The sequence below is a fragment of the Thamnophis sirtalis genome, unplaced genomic scaffold (genome assembly GCF_051295495.1).
Source record: "Thamnophis sirtalis isolate CommonGarterSnake01/CBP01778 unplaced genomic scaffold, rThaSir2_p1.2 scaffold_1, whole genome shotgun sequence".
Taxonomy (NCBI): domain Eukaryota; kingdom Metazoa; phylum Chordata; class Lepidosauria; order Squamata; family Natricidae; genus Thamnophis; species Thamnophis sirtalis.
In genome coordinates this window covers 64,120,571-64,140,708 of record NW_028261381.1, presented here as the reverse complement: position 1 = coordinate 64,140,708, position 20,138 = coordinate 64,120,571, and the positions used below count along the sequence as shown (strand labels likewise).

General features: G+C 41.3%; 2 protein-coding genes across 2 annotated transcripts; both read left to right on the top strand.

Moving 5' to 3' along the window:
- Positions 1–304: 304 nt before the first annotated feature.
- LOC148049437 (glycine N-acyltransferase-like protein 3) lies at positions 305–5,038 on the top strand. Its single transcript, XM_087713847.1, has 5 exons — positions 305–629; positions 1,771–1,878; positions 2,096–2,222; positions 2,482–2,602; positions 3,418–5,038. The coding sequence occupies exons 1-5, from the start codon at positions 552–554 to the stop codon at positions 3,830–3,832; spliced, it is 849 nt and encodes a 282-aa protein (XP_087569973.1). The 5' UTR covers positions 305–551; the 3' UTR covers positions 3,833–5,038.
- Positions 5,039–9,973: 4,935 nt separating this feature from the next.
- On the top strand, positions 9,974–13,072 carry LOC106547122 (glycine N-acyltransferase-like protein 3). Its single transcript, XM_014064176.2, has 4 exons — positions 9,974–10,108; positions 10,364–10,490; positions 11,823–11,943; positions 12,488–13,072. The coding sequence occupies exons 1-4, from the start codon at positions 10,016–10,018 to the stop codon at positions 12,927–12,929; spliced, it is 783 nt and encodes a 260-aa protein (XP_013919651.2). The 5' UTR covers positions 9,974–10,015; the 3' UTR covers positions 12,930–13,072.
- The last annotated feature ends 7,066 nt before the right edge of the window (positions 13,073–20,138 follow it).

The following is a 20,138-nucleotide window of genomic DNA, read 5'->3' as shown; positions in this document are numbered from 1 at the left end:
ACACAACTGGCTGGACACAAGCAAACACTGGGATGCAACACCCAGAAAAGCCAATAGAGGATGAAGCTGTCTAAAAAAGGAACCAATGTGCCCAAACCAGAGAAGGAAATCATCCCATATATTCTGCAGGGACAAGACTGCACTTGAGATTCTGTTCAATGTTTTTTAAAAGGAGGAGGGAGAAATGGGAGACAGTTCAGAGGACAACTCTTAAGCTGGTGAGAAGTCTAGAAAACATTACCTATGAGGAATGATTAAAGAAACTAAGCTATAAATATTGTGAGGCGTTCACGTACAGTATGATCTTTTTTTGATCAAAATACACTATATAATTCTGTGACTTAGGCTCCATTCAATCCGTAGTTGATCAGGAAGACTTTTTCTGAGAATCTCCATCACTGACAGAGACCATTTCATCCCCTTGGTCTCCAGCAAACAAGGAAGGTGATTCATAAAGAATTGAAGAACTTCTGCCACTTTGCCTCCTTCAGGTTTGCTCACCAAAAGACACCTTTGTGGGACCTGCAGGGCGCCCTTCGACCTGGCCAGCCATGCTGATCCTGACCTGCTCTTCCAAGCTGCAGCTGCTGGAGAGAGTGTTGCGAAAGGGGCTCCCCGAAACAATGCTGGTAATCACTTGTTCCGTGTTCCTCTTCTCTTTGTGTAAATATAAGAGCAGGGAAGCATGGCAGGACTGCGGGGAAGGGAGCAAGCCGGCTATTCCCTTCCCCACGGCCTTGCCATGCTTCCCTACCTTCCACATGGCCTTACCGGTGGTTCCCTATGCCCGCTTGCCTTCTGAAGTCGGCGTCCAGCCCGGCCTGGCCAGTGGGTAGGCAGCCGTCCCTTGCTGGAAACGCAGATGCTGCTGCCGGATGCGTCCACGCAGGATAACTCCCCGGGAAGGGCTCCATCTATGTGCCCAGACCAGGGGTGTGTGTGTGTGTGTGTGTGTGTGTGTGTGTGTGTGTGTACACGTGTGTGTGTATGTGTGCGTGTGTGTGTGTTGCTTCTCAGCCTTTTGGCTAAGATCAACTATATTATCTGTGTTTTGTGTGTGTGTGTGCGTGAGAGAGAGAGAAAGAGAAAGAGGAAGGAAGGAAGGAAGGAAGGAAGGAAGGAAGGAAGGAAGGAAGGAAGGAAGGAAGGAAGGAGGTCAGAGTGACAAAAGAAAGAAAGAAAGAAAGAAAGAAAGAAAGAAAGAAAGAAAGAAAGAAAGAAAGAAAGAAAGAAAGACAGACAGACAGACTTTGGACCACAATTGAGGCCAAAATTTTGGTTGCTAAGCAAGAGTGTTGTTAAGAGACTTTCACCACATTTTACAAGTTGGCCACGCCCACCCGGTCACATGACTGCCAAGCCCTGTCCACAAAATTGGCCAAACCCATAAAATAAACCACACCCACAGAACCAGTAGTAAAAAAATTTGAAACCCACCTAAGGTGTACCTGAAATATTGCAAACAAGAGAACCTATCTTTGCTGATTTCTTCTGCTATAGAAAATCCAAAAATTTCAGTGGTCTTTCAGTGACAGTGAATTCCTACAACTCACCCATCATAGCATTTGGCTCTCCACAGACTGACTCAGCCAATCACAGATGGTTTTCACCGACAGACCAAATTCCTACATCATACCAATTGTAGCATTTGGCCCTCGAAAGACTTTGGGTGGTTCTGAATCAGCCAATCAGAGTTGGCTCACTTCTGCACCCAGATCCAAGCAGAATCTCTCCTGCACTAGGTCTTCCTGACCTTCTTTTTAATTGAAGGTCTGTGGGGCAGTGATGCACATCAACCGTGGAAACCCAGCTCAACACGAAGTCGTGGTGGACTCTTGGCCAGAATTTAAAGCTGTTCTTACCCGACCACGGAAGGAGGTAGGAAATTACCACAGAATGGCTTTTCCCACAGCTCCCGGGCAAAAAAAAAAACCCACAAGAAACATAGGTATCCAGGACACAAAAAATACATTTAGGGGGTGCTGTAGCACTTTGCCTTTCACTTTGACCTCACCAACTCAAGAACTCCTCCATATGGTCTCTGCCATGTGCTCTATTCCTGCTGCTCTGAGTGTCTTTGTGCCTCTTCCTGTAGGTGGTGAAGGACAACAGGGATTATTATGCCAACCTGCATGCTGCTTTCTATCAGGAGGAAGATGCCTGCAGAACCCTCCTGGAAAACAAAGATGCCATAGACTGGGACAAAGCTTTCCAGCTGCAAGGCAAGGCCAGGCTCTGGCAATTTCTTTTCCACCCCTTAGGACATTTTGGAAAGTGCTAAAAATCTGCTCGTTCCCTCAAATCTAGGCAAAGAGGAGAAATCTATAAGCTTATGCCACTCTCCATTCCAGCCATCTCCATTTCCTTGTGGCTGGTGAATGTTTTTGTGCCACCAATTTGCAGAAAATTAGGAGCAAAGAGAAGATAAGGTTTCACTCTGAACTTCAGATTGGTTTCCTGTGATATTTCCATTCTACCCAGGTCTCCAGGATGGGCTCTATCAGGCTGTGAAAGTCATGGCAGAGGCTAGATGTGTCCACACGGAGCCCTATTTCTACCAGGCATTGCTGCATCCAGATGCAGCCACATTGTGTCAGAATCAGTGAGTGATCATACTCTCTTTCTAAGGGAACTATTTTGAGATTCAATTCCATGCAATTATCTGGAATTCAATGATGAAATTAAGGACTTCTGAAAGTTTAATAATTAACCATATCCTCTGCAGAAATCTAGGATTATGTTTTATTTCATTTATTTGTTACATTTCTGTGGCAGCCCATCTTAGCCATTGATTCCAAGTGGCTTACAGTTTATAAAACTTATTACAATTAAAAATGTAAAAAAAAAACCAATAAAACCAGTTAAAATGTTAGAAACATCCAACTTGAGATACACAAGAGCAAGCTGTTGTTTCTCATATTTGTAAGAAAGAGAGAGAGAGAGAGAGGGAGGGAGGGAGGGAGGGAGGGAGAGAGGGGGGGAGAGAGGGAGAGAGAGAGAGGTTTACATATACAGCCCTAGTGGTTATAGTGGAGAATTTCTCATTCTCTACCAACTTGGAAGATGTGGAATGGACAATATGTAATAGAGAGCCAGGATTAGACTTGAAAGAATTCCCTGAGTACAACTGCTCCATTGGTTTCTCCAAAAGCAATTACATAAAAGATACGATGATTTAAACAAACAAAAAAAGGATCCCAAATAGATGGCTGCACTTTCAAGAGACTGTTAAGGGGATATTTCCAAATAACTGAGATATGTGTATTTCAAATACTGGATAACTCTGAGATTATGGTTTCTCTTGAAAAATCTACTCTAGTTAGACTTTTTGTTTTGCTGGGTGTGAGCAAATATTTTTTCCCAGTATGGTGAGATCCTTTTGTTCCACCTTCACTATTGCCTTCTCTTTCCTTTCAGGCTCAGAAGTGAGCCCCTCCACTTGGGGACACTCAGCCCATCTGATGCAGCTCTGGTCAATGACAACTGGGATTTTGCAGGCAATGATCGGAGCCTGCGCTACCTCAGGGGCCTGATTGAGGACTTCCCAAATGCTTGCCTCCGAGATCAGGAAGGGCAGCTGGTTGCCTGGAGCCTAAGTGATGCCATTGGGTGTCTGACACATGGCTTTACTCTTCCTGAGTACCGAGGAAAGGGTTGTATGAAAACAGTATTGCAGGCACTAGCCAGAAAGTTGCAGGCTAAAGATTTTGCCTTATATGCAGCAGTTCTGCCAGAGAACCAGAACTCCAAGAATTTTTTATTTAGTCAGGGCTTTCATCTCTTGTCTTTGACAAACTATGCGTTTTTGTTCACTCCAAATCACCTGAAATAGTCTGCAGCATTTTTCCTCCTAGAATCAGTGGCACCACTACTGGCTTCATTAGACTGAGAGGTTGGGAGTATATTTGAACCTTAGGTTTAAGGGACCGCCTCTTTGGATCTATTCAAGATTAAGTCTGAAAAGAATCACAAGGACCAAGAATAGTTCTCAATGAATGAACATTCCAAAATAGAACACTGGAAAACAGTGACGGCCAACCTTTTGAGCTGAGTATATCAAACATTTAGAAAGTGCCTAACTTAAATCTGCTGGTGCGTCACCATCCCACAAACAAAAGAGGAATAATTCTCTATTCCCTCCTCCATCTAGGCGACCCTGAACAGCAACTCTCAGTGGTGGCTGCTGGAAAGAAGCAGAGATCTGAGCCTGAACCTCAACCCTAGCATCACTACTGCCAGTGAAAATGGTCATCTCGCATCATTCCCCAAAGTTCACAAGCCTTAGGGAATGGTGCAGTGGCCCTAGTGGCCCAAGACTTCCCTGGATCTGCCACATGCCTTTAGCAATAGCAATAGCACTTAGACTTATATACAGCTTCATAGTGCTTTTTATAGCCCTCTCTAAGCAGTTTACAGAGTCAGCCAATCTGGGTCCTCATTTTACCGACCTCGGAAGGATGGCTGAGTCAACCTTGAGCCTGGTGAGATTCTATCTGCCAAATTGCAGGCAGCTGGCAGACAGGAGAACTAGCCTGCAGTACTGCACTCTAACCACTGGGCCACTGCAGTTCTTTACCTTCAGGCGGTGCTTTCTTTCTGTTGTCAGGCCCTTGCAGCTGATGTGAGGCTGATGTGGGTCATACAAGGCTTTTGTTCTTGAAGAAGCTTCAGAGAATACACTTCCATGGCTTCTGCTGCCTCTGAAAACCACGTAAAAGTATACCGTATATCCCATTATCACTCAGTTTTTGGAAGCCTCGTGAGAGCATACCCTCTTCTCATGCGGCGTCTGCAGCTTCCAAAAATTGCACAAGAATGAGACTGTGCTTTCAAGAATAGTTGTCAAGTGTTGGTGAATGCATGCCACCAAAAACAGTGTGTCATAGATTTGCCATCACTTCTTTATATGTTTCCCATTGCTTTGCCGTAGCATACCTTTTACATCCTATCAGGCTCCAGCACTTTGCACCTGAATCTCTTTTATATGTGAGAGAACACCTCCACCCCACCACTGCTTTGAGTCTCCTATCCTACAACCATCTTCACTTCTGCCTGCTTCAAAGACAGAGAATAAGATAGACCAGTGACTCTCTAAAGCAGTTAGAAGCTGCTCCCACCAGCTTCTTACACACCATCTGAAAATATGAAATATGAAAAGCTATCAATGTTTGATCAAAATCTACAACTGTACTAGCATATTATCTCATGTTAAATAAATATTTGTTTATCCTGTCTCATCTCAGATGGTGTGGATACTGCAGGATGCAATTACTATCTCTACAAACCGAATAATAGCAGGTTTTATTCCCATTATTCCCATTTATTCCCAATTCAACTAATTGTTTGGAATTTTGCATACATTTGCTCATCACTTTAAATGTTACTCTGGTTGAATGAGCATGCAGGAATTATTGAATTCTGGGAGATGAGATACAAAATATTGTGAAGGGGGGGGGACAAAAACAGTATTTTATTGTATATGTTTTGTATATGTTACTATATTGAAAAATTATTAATAAAATGTTTTTAAAAATCGTACTGCTCTTAGAATCACTATGATATCATTTTGTGAAACTCCTTCTGAAAATAAAAACAAAAATCGAAAAGATCCCCTGCCTCAAAGACATTTACACTGAAATATTTTATCTGCCTTTTTGAGTGCAGAAAAAAGAAAGTTGAGTTAGCAGAGAGTAAACACTGGTAATTTTATTGCAGGGAAGCAACATCACATTCTAATTTAATTATTTATTTCACTTGCACAGAATTATAATATCTATTCATTCCCCAAATGCTTCTAAAAATGGCTGGTAGGAAAAATATATGTGTTCGCATAATTTTTTCCCCACAAGTTGTCTCTTAGATGAAGCTAGCAACTTCTGTAGATACCTACAACAGTCCTTAGATGCCGCCAATAGTCCAACAAAGCTCTTAGATTTTATCCCTGATTAATTTGGAAAGGAAAAGGGGGAGATATAACACCTACAAATGACAAAAAGTTGATGGACACCCAGTTTGTGCATAGAAATTCCAGTCTACCGCACACCCAATCTCTGTCATCTATTTTATTCTCTATCAACCTGGGGGAAAATGGATACACCAGACCAAGGCAGCAGTACAGATGCAGATCAGTGAAACACAAGCATAAGTCTATTCAGAAGCTCTGGTTCCAACTTCTTCCTCCCCATCGTTTGTTCACTAAAAGGGATTTTACTTTTTTCCCATAAACATACCCAAAGCAGATGGAGGGTTTCTCGCAGTTTTTGCAAAATGGGTACAGACCCCTAATGAAGAAATTGCTGGTTTGGATTTCAATATGTCTTGCTTGAAATGTTATTTTTTATTTCAGGTAATATCACTTCTGACATCTGATGTACCTTTTAAAATGACAGAAAGACTTATCTAAATTTGTATGGCAAGAAAAAAATGTACAAATGACCATCATGTTATTGCTAATAAATATATATATATATATATATATATATATATATATATATATATATATATATATATATATATATATATATATATATATATATATATATATATATATAGTTATTCAGGTTTTCTCCCACGTAAAATTGGAGATGTCTTGGCGACGTTTCGACAAAGTCTCATTCGTCATCATCAGGCTACTTCAGGCTTGGTGCTTCCGGGAGCAATGTGAGATCTCGGCTGTTTCTTCCTTTTAACTGCCAGTGGGGGTTTGAACTGATTGGGTAGGAGCTTGGCTGTGTCCTGATTGGGTGGAGGTGTGTCCTGATTGGGTGGAGGTGTGTTCTGATTGTTTGGGGGTTTGTGTTTCATGTAAGGATAGGAGGGGTTTAAAGAGGCTAATTGTGCATTTGCAGTCTGGCGACCGAGGACCAGAAGGTTGAAATTGGGAATAATCCCAATAATCCTGTCAGACTAGTGGTGGGATTCAAAATTTTTTACTACCGGTTCTGTGGACGTGTGTTGGTGGGCATTGTGTGTCTTGGTGAGCTTGTCTTGATGGGCGTGGCAGGGAAAGGATACTGTAAAATCTCCATTCCCTCCTCACTCCAGGGGAAGGTTACTGTAAAATCCCCATTTCCTCCTGATCAGCTGGGACTCAAGAGGCAGCAAATGGATGGGGGCAGGGCCAGTCAGAGGTGATATTTACTGGTTCTCTGAACTACTCAAAATTTCTGCTACTGGTTCTCCAGAACTGGTCAAAACCTGGTGAATACCACCTGTGTGTCAGATCAATTATTCCAGTTGGTGGGGTCTAGGAGGAGGGCCTTCTCTGCTGTTGCTCCTACTCTCTGGAACATCTTGCCCCTTCTCTCCGAATGTGAGGTTGGTCCCAACCCTCTTATCCTTTCATAAGAGTCTGAAGATGTGGATCTGAAAGTCAGCTTGGGGTCCAAGTGGGGGAACAGAACGGTGGAGGTTGATTGAGTGACCACAATCTCAGCTCCCCCAACTCTGTCCCTGTCTTCCCTACATGTCCTTAGATTTTTAATTTTTGGTTTTAATTTATTTATGTTTTAATGTGTATGCATAGATACATTTTTATGAGTGTAAGCTGGCCAGAGTTACCCTATGGTAAGATGGATGGCCAATAAATTTCATAAATGAATGAATGAATGAATGAATGAATGAATGAATGAATGAATGAATAAATAAATAAATGATTGAAATTTATGATTTCCATAGTCTTAAAGAGAATTTTTTAATTAAAATGACGTATCATATTGCTTTTTTCTGTACATCACCAGAAAAATTGGCTAGTATGTATAGAGGTTCTTCAAATGTATGTTGGAAATGTAAACAACAAGAGACATTTTATCATGCTTAATGCTCATGTAAAAAAGCACAAATATTTTGGATTCAATTATATATAACAACACAGAAGATTTTAAAAACTCATTTACAATTGAAACCAGAGACATTTCTTTTTAAATTGATGGATATGCAGTTAGAATAAAAGTATGGAACTTTGCACTTACAAATGTGTTAACACTATTATATGCACAAAGCTGAAAAGATTCAAAAATGAAGGAATGGATGGTGAAGCTGATGGAATTTGTTGAGATGGCCAAATTGCATTGAGTAGAAAAATTAGATTAATTGGAAGCTACTTGTTTGCATTTCCTTTCCTTTCTTTTCCTTTCCTATTTTCTTTTAGCTTTCTCTTTGATTTCTTTTTTTTTTTCTTACTTTATATTAATTTGTATTAGTTGTTATTCTATTAATATCCTGTCTGTCTATATCCATCTATGATATCTATCTATTCTCCCTCCGTCTTTTCTTTTCTCAATCTAATTCTAACCAAATCTAACAAGATGGTTACCATCAGAAATAAATATAAGCTCCCATCTCCTGGGAAAAGAAGATTGGGGAAGCTGGCATGACAGTAGAGCTGGTGAGAAGCATCTAGGAACCCAAGGAGAAAACTGGCTGGATATGAGCAAAGATTGAGATGCAGTACCCAAAAAAGCCAATAGGGGATTGGGCTGCCTATAAAGGGACCAATATGCCCAATCCAGAGGGAAATTGTCCAATTATATCCTTCACTGAAGGGACGTGGTGGCGCAGTCGCTAAGACGCTGAGCTTGTTAATCAGAAAGATGGCAGTTTGGCAGTTTGAATCCCTAGCGCTGCATAATGAAGTGAGCTCCCGTTACTTGTCCCAGCTTATGCCAACCTAGCAGTTTGAAAGCATGTAAAAATGCAAGTAGAAAAAATAGGGACCACCTTTGTTGGGAAGGTAACAGGGTTCCATGCGCCTTCGGCGTTTAGTCATGCCAGTCACATGATCACGGAGACGTCTTTCAGACAGCGCTGGCCCTTCGGCTTTGAAAAGGAGATGAGCATCGCCCCCTAGAGTCGGGAACAACTAGCACATATGTGCAATGGGAACCTTTACCTTTATCCTTCACTGAAGTTCCATGACAGATTTTGGGCATGCCTTTTGAAAAGGAGGAGGGAGAACTAAGTTCAGAGGAGAACTCCTAGGCTGGGGAGGGATCTGGAAACCATTTCCTGTGAGGAATGATTAAGGGAGCTAAACTATAAATACCTCCAAGGTTCTCACATACTCTGGTTGAAGATTGGGCAGGGTCCTTTCCAGTTCACACACTGTACAATTCTATCACTCAGGATCCATTCAATCCATGGCTGATCAGGAAGACTTTTTCTGAGAGTTCAGAATCTGCATCACTGGCAGAGACCATTTCATCCCCTTGATCTCCAACAGCCAGGGAAGGTGATTCATAAAGAATTGAAGAAATTCTACCTATTTGCCCCCTTCAGGTTTGCTTGGCAAGACACCTTCTTGGGACCTGTGGGGCATCCTCGACCTGGCCAGCCATGCTGATCCTGACCTGCTCTTCCAAGCTGCAGCTGCTGGAGAGAGTGTTGCGAAAGGGGCTCCCCGAAACAGTGCTGGTAATCACCTGTTTAGTGTTTCTAATCTCTCGGTGTAAATATAAGAGCTGATGTTTCCCCATTTATGGAGAATTTGGAGAAAACTGCACCTGTTAAATTTCTAAATGCATAATAATGTATGATGCCAGTCTTGGAGTCATTTCACATTCAAGTCTACTTTTCCTTTCGTCACAACTGCAAATGCAAAGCCAATGATGTTTAAAATATAAGTGTACCCGAAATACTGCAAACAAGATAACTTATCTTTGCCGATTACTTCTGCTACAGAAAATCCAAAAATCACCTTGACTTTCAGTGAAACAGTGAATTCCTGCAATTTATCCATCATAGAATTTGGCTCTAAACAGACTGAATCAGCTAATCGGAGACAGTTTTTACCAACAGAGAAAAAATCCTACATCATCGCACCTATTGTAGCATTTGGCCCTCCAAAGACTTTGGGTGGTTCTGAATCAGCCAATCAGAGATGGCTTACTTCTGCACCCAGACCCACCCCCCACACACACCCAGCCAACCTTTTGACTAATTAGAGAGGAAAAGCAGGGTTTTTTTCTGCACTAGGTCTTCCTGACTTTCTTTTTAATTGAAGGTCTGTGGGGCAGTGATGCACATCAACCGTGGAAACCCAGCTCAACACGAAGTCGTGGTGGACTCTTGGCCAGAATTTAAAGCTGTTCTTACCCGACCACAGAAGGAGGTAGGAAAGTACAACAGAAAGTGGGTTTTTCTCACAGCCCCCTGACGAAAAATGGGAGGGAAAAACACAAGACACATCTATATCTGGGGCACAAAAGCCATTCAGGAGGCCTTCGTGGGTGCTATGGAAGTTCTCCTTGCCTCCTTTTTCTATAGCCCTCTTCCAAGTGAGCCTGGCCTCATGAGCTCTTCCATATGGTCTCTGCCATCTTTTCTATTCTTGCTGCTCTGAGTGTCTTTGTGCCTCTTCCTGTAGGTGGTGAAGGACAACAGGGATTATTATGCCAACCTGCATGCTGCTTTCTATCGGGAGGAAGATGCCTGCAGAACCCTCCTGGAAAACAAAGATGCCGTAGACTGGGACAAAGCCTTCCAGCTGCAAGGCAAGGCCGGGCTCTGGCAATTTCTTTTCCACCCCTTAGGACATTTTGGAAAGTGCCAAAAACTTGGTTGTTCCCCCAACATTTACGTTATGGAGCCCTGTATAGCTTAGTTTAGTTTTGTTGAGTTGAAGACAGAGTTTCTTTTTCTGGTCAGATGTGCTTGTCTTTATTTATTTGTAAACCACCCAGATTTGTGAAGAAATTAGGCAATCTTAAAATTGCATTAAATAAATAAATAAATATGTACAAATCTCTCTCCCTCTCTCCACACTCATATACATGCACACATAGATAAATGCACAATATGGACAATTAAACATATAGCTTAGGAAATATCCTCTGTTATTATTTCAAATAATCCTAAATTGAGATTAATTTTGCAATAAATGCGTAAATGGGGAGAATCACACCAGGAAAATGTTCAGATTTCTTTACATTTTGGTTTAGATGCTATGTTGCCTACTGGAATTTTGGGGTCCAATGAGTATAATAGTGTTAGTGCAAACAAAATTTTTAGATAATCTTCTCAACTAAATTGAACAGATTAAATCATTTAGGAAATTTGTCTAATTTCTTAATTTTTGCGAAAGTCAATATAAAGGCATTCTATTCTATCATTTACCAATCAAAGCATCAGTCACATTGCCTTATGAGAAATACAAACTCTATTCTTGGTGTTCTTTAGGCCAATGTCTTATTTTTCTAACTACACAACATAGGAGTAAATCAAATGATGCATAAAATTGGTAACCCTGGATATGTCATCTTCCTTTTGGCCTCCACATATAGTAAGACTGCCATTTGATCTTTAAACTCACGAGAAGTTGGTATCATGAAAATTCCTTGTGCTCTGTTATTTTATGTTCTTGTCAGATAATGCAATCCAGAGTTTGTTATGATGGGTGACATTTGGCCTGGTGTGCTAGAGCAGTGGCCCTTCTATTCTATATGCCTCTAGCCAAAGAGGAGAAATCTATAAGCTTATGCAACACTCCATTCTAGCCATCACCACCATTTCCCTATGGCTGGTGAATGTCTCTGTGCCTCCCAGTTGCAGACTATTAGGAGTAGAGCAGAGGTGGTATTCTGCCAGTTTGCCCCAGTTCGGGCGAACAGGTAGTGGTGGCAGTGGGAGGCTCCACCCACCCACCCAGACATCATCATAGATGATCTGCACATGCGCAGAAGATTCCGCATATATGCAGAAGCCCCCATGCTCCCGGTTCCAAACCAGTAGCGAAGATGATAGCACTTCATGCCTGGAGTACAGAGAAGATAAGATTTCACTCTGAATCTCAGGCTTTTTTCTTGTGTCATGTCCATTCTATGTAGGTCTCCAAGATGGGCTCTATCAGGCTGTGAAAGTCATGGCAGAGGCTAGAAGTGTCCACATGGAGCCCCATTTTTACCAGGCAATGCTGAACCCAGATGCAGCCACGTTATGTCAGAACCAGTGAGTGATTGTACCCTGTTTCTAAGGGAACTGTTGGGGGGGGTCTATTAATTTGATTCCATGTAATTATCTGGATCTCAGTAATGAACTCAAGGGCCTTTGGTTTTTCTATAAGTAAACCTAGCCTCTGTATAAAACTAGGAATAAGTTGTTTCTCCTATTTGTAAAAATGAGGCAGGTTTACAAATAAGGTCCTTGTTTACCTGCCAACTTGGAAGATGTGGAATGAACAATGGTTAACACACAGTTGGAAAAATTCCCTGAACGCAACTGCTTCATTGGCTTTTGCAAAAAAAAAAGGCTTTGTGAATATTAAAGGAGATTTAAAATAAAGCAAAACACAAAAAAAGATCCCAAATGGATTAGTGCCGTTTCAAAGGACTGTTAAGGAGACATTTCAGAATAATTGTGATTTGTGTATTTCCACTACTGGGTGATTCTGAGATCATGGTTTCCCTTGATGTATCCTACCAGGCTTTTTTCAAACATGGTGGGATTCTCTCCTTTTGTTCCACCTTCACTACTATCTGCTCTTTCCTTTCAGGCTCAGAAGTGACCCCCTCCACTTGGGGACGCTCAATCCATCCCATGCAGCCCTACTCAATGACACTTATGAATTTGGAGGCAATGATCAGAGCCTGTGCTACCTCAGGAGCCTGATTGAGGACTTCCCAAATGCTTGCCTCCTAGATCAGAAAGGGCAGCTGGTTGCCTGGAGCCTAAGTGATGCCCTTGGATGTCTGACCCATGGCTATGCACTTCCTGAGTTCCGGGGAAAGGGTTATATGAAAACAGTGATGCAGGCTCTAGCCAGAAAATTGCATACTAAAGATTTTGCCTTGTATACTAGAGTTCGGTCAGAGAACGAGATCTCCAAGCAACTTTTAAGGGGCCAGGGTTTTCATCTTTTGCCTTGGACAAAGTATGTCCTTTTTTTCCATTCCAAATCACATGAAACAGCAGGAGCAGCATTCAGGTTTCATTAAATGGGGAGGTTGGAGGTAACATTCACACAGAGATGTAAGGAACTGTGTCTGGATATATTCAAATTTAAGTCAGAAAAGGATTACAAAAACCAGGAATAGCTATGAATGAATAACGGTGCATTCTAAAATACAATCCTTGTGACCTTTAAATGGTGCATAGCCCATAGATATTCTTTGGCATTCATTTTACACCATATCTGGATCAAGGGTGGGATTCAAAAATTGGCTGGGCGTGGCCATGGAGGGCATGACATAGTCAGCCTCCTGCACCATGGCGGCAGCAGGGAGGGAGGAGTTTTTTACCTTCCTCAGACTCCGGAGGCTTTCCTCGAGCCTCTGGGAAGGAGAAAACTGCCTCCTCTGGGCTCCGGAGGGAGGCCCATTTCCCCCCTCCCGAGCTTCCGCATGGGCCCTGCACTTACCTTGCATCCAAAACAGGCCACACGGAAACTCCTGGGAGAGGCAGGAGGGGCCAGGCAGGGGTGGCAAACCGGCCATAACGTTAGGTACAGGTTCTTCCGAGCCCAGGCGAACCCATAGCAGCCCACCCCTGATTTGGATCCAGTACTTTGGCCCTAAATAACTTTTTATTTTAAAGAGAGCTCTTCCACCCCACCACTGCTTTGAGCCTCTTGTCCTGTGATCATCTTCACTTCTGCCAATTTCAAAAGGCTGAGAATAGACCAATGAGTCCCTGCGGCAATTACTGCTCCAATAGCTAACTAGTAGGATAATATAAAGTATGTCCTTCAAAACATTCCATATCCCAAGCACCATGTTTTGAGGATTCTGCCACTCTTAGAGGAAGAAAGAAGATTGCTAGTGAGAATTATTGTGAGAGCCAGTTTGAGCTCTTGGTTAAGATGCCAGGCTAGAAAGAGGAAGATTGTGAGTTCAAGTTCCATCTTAGCCATGAAAGTCAGCTTTGGGCCAATCACTGTCTCTCAAGCCAATCCACCTCACAGGCTTATTGTGGGGAAAATAGGAAGGGGAAGGTGTGGATATGTTCACCACCTTGAGTTTTTTGTAGAATAATAAAGGAGGCAGGATACAATAAATAAATTAGTATTGCACTGTCATTCCCAATGTCTAAGAAGCAGGTGTAAAAATGTCTATATATTTGGGTTTTCTTCCTACATTATAACTAACATTAAAACCAAATCCAGGTACAAGTTGTGTCAACTGGGAAATGTCTCTGAAAGCTTCATGAAACTGTAGTAGTTCAACATAAGCTGGGACAATAATACTTGGTTTTTGCTAGTTATCATAGGGAAACATCTGGGAAGTAGTGTGTCTCTGAATTTTTATTTCAGTGCTTCTGTTGGAAGGAACCAGTGTCTTGCACAACACCTGGAAATGCAACAATGAATATTTGACAGGAATCTACAAATCCGCTAGTAAAGGCACTCTTATTCTTAAACGAAATTTGGTTTTCAATATAGGTCATCAGAACTTCTGTCTATTCTGTGTGTGGATGTTGCTGGATGTTGTCTTTTTAAACTGGTTAATGATAAGTTACATTCTTACACAAACAGGAAATATTGTACAACCCAGAATGTGCTTATCACTTTAAAAGTCAACTAGGTTGATGGCTTGCATGAACTTCTGCTGACTGAACAAAGTCATACAAAACAAGAGCAATTTACCACAAATAGCTACAATACCTGCCTTAGTCCATGTTAACTTGTCAACCTGAAGCAGCAACAAATTAGCATAAGTGTGCTCTGATATCATAACACATCTCCTACCATGAAAGAGAGTAAGGAAGAATAAAATAGATAGTGATATTGAGTTCCCCTCTTGCAAAATTTACTTTCTCCAGACAAGTGGCAATATAAATTGAACATCTATTGATAAAAGAAAAACAGAAACACTAAGCCCAGATACATTTGAACTCCAGAAGTGATGCCTCTCAGTTTTATTCAAGAGTCACATACTTGAAAAATAATCCTCAGCTCTAGTGTATTACTTGCAAGGCGAGTTCCAGCAGACCATCATTATGTAGAGAAAAGTCAAGGACTGTGGAGTTCATGAGAAAAGGAATGGTTGACTCCAGAAATAGGTAAATAGTAAATAGTTATAGATAGATATATAGGCAGACTTTTATCTGTAAAGTTTTCATTTATTTATTCATTAGACCTATTTACCATCCATCTCATCTCGAGGCATCTCTGGCAGCTTACAAACATTAAAAGCCATAACACATTACAGCAATAAATACTCACAATAACACTAATAAATTACATTTGAACAGATGGGGAGGAAGGTAGCAAGACATATTTTGGTTTTCATGATTTGGGAATGCAAGCAGTTAATTGTTCATTAGCAATTTTTCTCTACAATCAACTGTAAATGTACCAAATTAATAAAATTCCTTCAATACACAACAAAGCAAACAACTTTTGGAAGATGGAGACAAAAGGCATCTGTTTGCTACATTCACCATCTTCAATCATAATCACATCATACACTATGAAAACCAGGCAAATCCAATTTTAGTATCTCAGAATGAGATGCAGTACCTGAAATATTGGTTTTTATTTCAGAAAGTAGTACTCTTGCTGCCATCTAGTGACGGAGCATAAAAGACAATCATTTTTTTAAATGCTTCTGCCCATTTATGTACTCTGATTTGATTTCAAGTCAAGAACCTTCCTTGGATCTGTTTTTTTCTTGAGGTGGACACCTTTGTAAATCCTACATGGCATTACTAACTAGCACATGATCATCAAAGCCATATAAAAATTTCACATAATTTCATTCAAACCATACAGAATCTCGTGCAATTTCAACATCTGCTTATATTAGTCAGATACCTCTTTTATTCTTTTAGGTAGGACTACCAAAACCGGGCTATTAGAATCCAGACAGCAAAAGACATGCAGAAAATAACTTTGTGACATTACCTAATGATTGTCAGAATTGTTTTAACCTAGTTGTTAGCCTTAAATATGGACACTAGAAGGAATGACTTAGTATTGGATTAAAGGCAGCAAAACCACTGCAAATTGCCATTGAATGCACATTAACTTGCCTTTTCAGCTAGGTAAGGGGGTGTCCACAATACAAGGAATACTATTCCGTTTAAGTGCCTGCTGCTTTATTAATATATAACCGCCAACAGAAGCTTCTTAACCAAGGCACTACTGGTAAACAAATAGTACATCTGTAATCAGCCCTGTTGCTGAGTAATCAATGTTCCTGTTGTGTTTGAGGAAAGGCTGGAGGAGGATCTCTCTGAGAATTGTACTCTTAGACCTAACATGCCTAATAGTTCTGCTGAACCAACCACTGCTTTAGATGAAGCAAGATTTCCAGATCAGGATCTTCTTGCTTCTGCAGCAGAGGTGGGTTCCTACCAGTTCGCACTTATTCGGTAGAACCGGTTCGTCAAATCTACCGAACCGGTTAGAAGAGGTTCCACCAATGGACCCGGAAAGCAGGCCACACCTATAGAAGAGGTTCCAAACTTTTTTGAAACCACCACTGGTCCTTGGATATGATTGTTCTACACTATCATGCTCCTATTTATAAAACTCAATGCCTCTGTGAAAGGTAAGGATGACTACTGCGTTTGTGGTGCAATCAGAACATTGTGTTGAAGTTGTTTTAACGCAAACCAAAATGCCTTTTAAAAAACAAGTTTACATCATATTCTTTATGCATGCCAGTGCTGTGTGTGAGGTAATTTAAGGTGGTTCTGACCAGTGTCATCGGCATCTTCATATCCGGTCACATGGGTGGCAAGCCACTCCCATCCAGTCACATGGGTGGCAAGCCACTCCCACAAAGGAGGCCACAACCACAGAGTAGGTTCGAACAATTTTTGAAACCCCCCACTGCTCTGCAGGTACCTTCACAGATTTGACTGAAGAGCTGAACTAAGAACTGGTGCCCTGCTCCAAGGAGGTGGGGGCAGGAATTAAAATTTTTTGTTCTTGGTAGGAAGGAAAAGGGAGAGAGGTTGGTGGATGTGGAAGATGATAGCATTGGTGTATCTACCAAATATTACAAATTTCCCAAGACTACCACACATTTTTGTATTGTAGTCCCACAAGAGAACCCTGCCCTCAAAACAAATCTCAACTCCCAAACAAGTGAAAAGAATAATTGTGTTGCATTTGAAGAGCTCCATATTCTTTTTACTGTGCTTGGTTGTCTCCTCTACAGGGCTTCTTCTGGATATGCTTGGTTCATGGCTGTATTATGGGCAGGAGCCTGATCCTTCTTGCAGCCAATTAAGGACAAAGATAATCTGGTCATGGCTAATTGCAGTTTATGGCTGAATCACCTCTTTGCCTCCTGGATTTTGCAACCCAGATTTATTCCTGAAACAATTTTGAGTGACCATTATTTTTTTTTAAATCATTTACTTATATGCAGATTTAGATCTTTGGTAACAACCTGCATGCAACACTTGATGCAAATTATAAATATTATTTTCCTGATCAGAGTTTGATTATATGATAAGGGAATGGTTAAGGATATGGGCAAAATGTTGCTATTGTAAAACTGCTTCTGCTTGTGTTACTTCTGTTTAAGAATGCTACAAGTATAGGACTGCATTGTGCAAATGGAAATTTAACTCTGATGAGTTTTAAATATGTTTTTTTACTGATCAGAAAGTTTTATTATTTCTCTTTAAAGAGTTTGCAATATTAGGTGTGCATACAAGGCATAAGCCATACTGACTGCTTCAGTTGAGGCTGTCAAGTCAGCAACATAATTTTTCAATTGCTGCCCATGGTAAGATAAGTCAATGCAGCTAATGCCTTGCAGTTTTTTTGGGGGGGGGGAGTGTTGTGATGATAATGATTTTGACTGCATCAAAATTGTAAAGTGGCTTTGAAGCCTTTCCTGGAAATGGGGGTGTAAATCATTCTTTACTTTTTTATATAAATACAATGAGCTGAACAAAAATCATCATGTAGATTTCTGATTTGGTTTGGACCTATATAAGGCTATATATGGGACATAGTGGCTCAGTGGCTAAGACGCTGAGCTTGTCGATCAGGAAGGTCAACAGTTCGGTGGTTCAAATCCCTAGTGCCACATAACGGAGTGAGCTCCTGTTACTTGTCCCAGCTTCTAGCAGTTCGAAACCATGTAAAAATGCAAATAGAAAAATAGGGACCACTTTGGTGGGAAGGTAACAGCACTCTGTGTGCCTTCAGCATTTAATCATGTCGGCCACATGACCACGGAGATGTTTTCGAACAGCACTGGCTCTTCTGCTTTGAAATGGAGATGAGCACTGTCCCCTAGAGTCGGGAACGACTAGCACACATGTGCGAGGGAAACCTTTACCTTTAAGGCTACCTTTCTAGGGCAGTCTTTCCAAACTCTAGCAACAACCATATTATGAACTTCCAACTGCCAGAATGCTCAGCAAAGGTTATTCTGGCAGGGGAATTCCAAAAATTGAAATTGAAGCTAGAAGTTGGTAGAGTGGTTTGTTAAACAGTAATGGTGCCTAGAAAGGCAGAGGTGGTGGTGGGGGGACATGCTTGCCGAGTGAGGTACATTGAAATAACCTATTTTTTATTTGGTGACACAATGGCAGGTATGTGTGAGAGTTAATAAAGCTCTGAACTGCAAGATATTTTAATAGTACCACCCATTGTAGCAGAGTTCCTGGTTATCTAGAAAAAAATTAAATTTTATGAGCAGTGTTGAATTATATTTGAGATTAAAGTATGGACTAATCTGTTGTTTATGCTTATTTCCTGGATACCAGATGAGAGTAAAATGCAGGACTCTGGTTTGCCCCCATAAATTACAAACTCAAAAGGATACAATAAAAAAATGAATATTTTCTGGTTCACCTTGGTTCACCTTCATAATGAAAACAGATAGACGCATCCTATCAAGGAAAATTTCTGTACTGTTCCTAAAAATACTTCTGAGTTACTTTTGACGAGAAAAAAAGTTGTGAAATGCTAGGTCACCAAGAAAAAGAGTAGCTGTGTGAACAAGGGGCTCCCTTCACTAGGATAGAATCGACTTGGGAGGCAGGAGAGGACCAGAGTAACAGGAAGCCACAACAACCTCTCTAAAGATAGGATAAGCCTACCGTTTCCAAACCCATTATGAAAGCAAAACCAAGTTCTCTAAGAACATAAAAAGATGAAAATAAAAAGAAGTATGTAAGACCACAGCAACTTTTGTGTACGAATTCTGTCTTGGTTTTTTTGCTTTCTCTTCGTAGAGCAAATTGACAGAATCAGCCACTACCTTATTTAGCCTAGACCACCTCAGTGCTGACTATAATAATCCTTTATCCTTCCCTTCAGATGGCGGAAGCCATTTCTGGTCAAAGCCCTGAGCTGGCTGCAGAGAAACTGAGCCCGAAAACCACCAACCAAGGAAGCTGGGAGGCCTCGGCATCTTTCCAGAGCCTTCTTTGCAGAGCAAAGCCGACTACAGGAATGAAGGAACTATTCAAATGATTATCCTATCAAAGCAGTAAGAGCTCTTTCTCAGCCTGTGGTAATACCAATTGTTCTTTTCAGAGGACATATCCATGCCACAGGCTTCAAGGAGGAATTTGAAGCATGGTTACTCTCTGGGGAGGCCTGCCTTAGCATCTCACATGGCCTTTCCATCCCCTTGCCAAACAGCTGGAATGGGCTCGGCTGCCTCCAGCGACACAATGGCGTCCTTTGAAACAGAGACAATTTTATGGTCAACTTAAGCAAATGATCCATCTGGAGCCAGACTGTCCCACGGCTCTCAGCTTTCAAGCTAGTCAGTTCCTGGCCATAGGGAAGGAGGAGATGAGGAGGGAAATAAACACAGTAGGGAGTTTGTATGTGTGTGTATTGTGAGACAATGCCTCGGACTAGCCATTGTTGAATTTATTTACATTTCTATTTGAACTTTTACAGTCCTTTACTTCCTTCAAGGTTGGGATGACTGGACTGGGACCTTCAAGTCTTATGACAGAGTTGGAATTAAAGTGATGCAGAATTAAAGGAGGTAGATCATAGTAGAGCACACATTACCCAATGTGCTGTATCTGCACAAATGCATAAAGACGGGGCCTAGCAAGGTGGACAAAGTTAAAAGTCCAAAATTTGAAAACAGCTTATTGTCAGGCCTGCAGTTATGTACCTTTTAGGATCTTTGGCCTGCCACACACTCTTTTATTTCACTGTGCTGTTTCATTAGTGTAGTAGTTGGGAGGGGGGAATAGAAAGGAGTAGACTT

What these genes read in the sequence shown, in the direction of transcription:
- LOC148049437 (XM_087713847.1), top strand. Translation starts at nt 552, where the DNA reads ATGCTGATCCTGACCTGCTCTTCCAAGCTGCAGCTGCTGGAGAGAGTG. An exon ending in CAAAGCTTTCCAGCTGCAAG is followed by an intron (nt 2,223 to 2,481) that starts GCAAGGCCAGGC and finishes CATTCTACCCAG; the next exon opens with GTCTCCAGGATGGGCTCTAT. An exon ending in GCCACATTGTGTCAGAATCA is followed by an intron (nt 2,603 to 3,417) that starts GTGAGTGATCAT and finishes CTTTCCTTTCAG; the next exon opens with GCTCAGAAGTGAGCCCCTCC.
- LOC106547122 (XM_014064176.2), top strand. Translation starts at nt 10,016, where the DNA reads ATGCACATCAACCGTGGAAACCCAGCTCAACACGAAGTCGTGGTGGAC. An exon ending in CAAAGCCTTCCAGCTGCAAG is followed by an intron (nt 10,491 to 11,822) that starts GCAAGGCCGGGC and finishes CATTCTATGTAG; the next exon opens with GTCTCCAAGATGGGCTCTAT. An exon ending in GCCACGTTATGTCAGAACCA is followed by an intron (nt 11,944 to 12,487) that starts GTGAGTGATTGT and finishes CTTTCCTTTCAG; the next exon opens with GCTCAGAAGTGACCCCCTCC.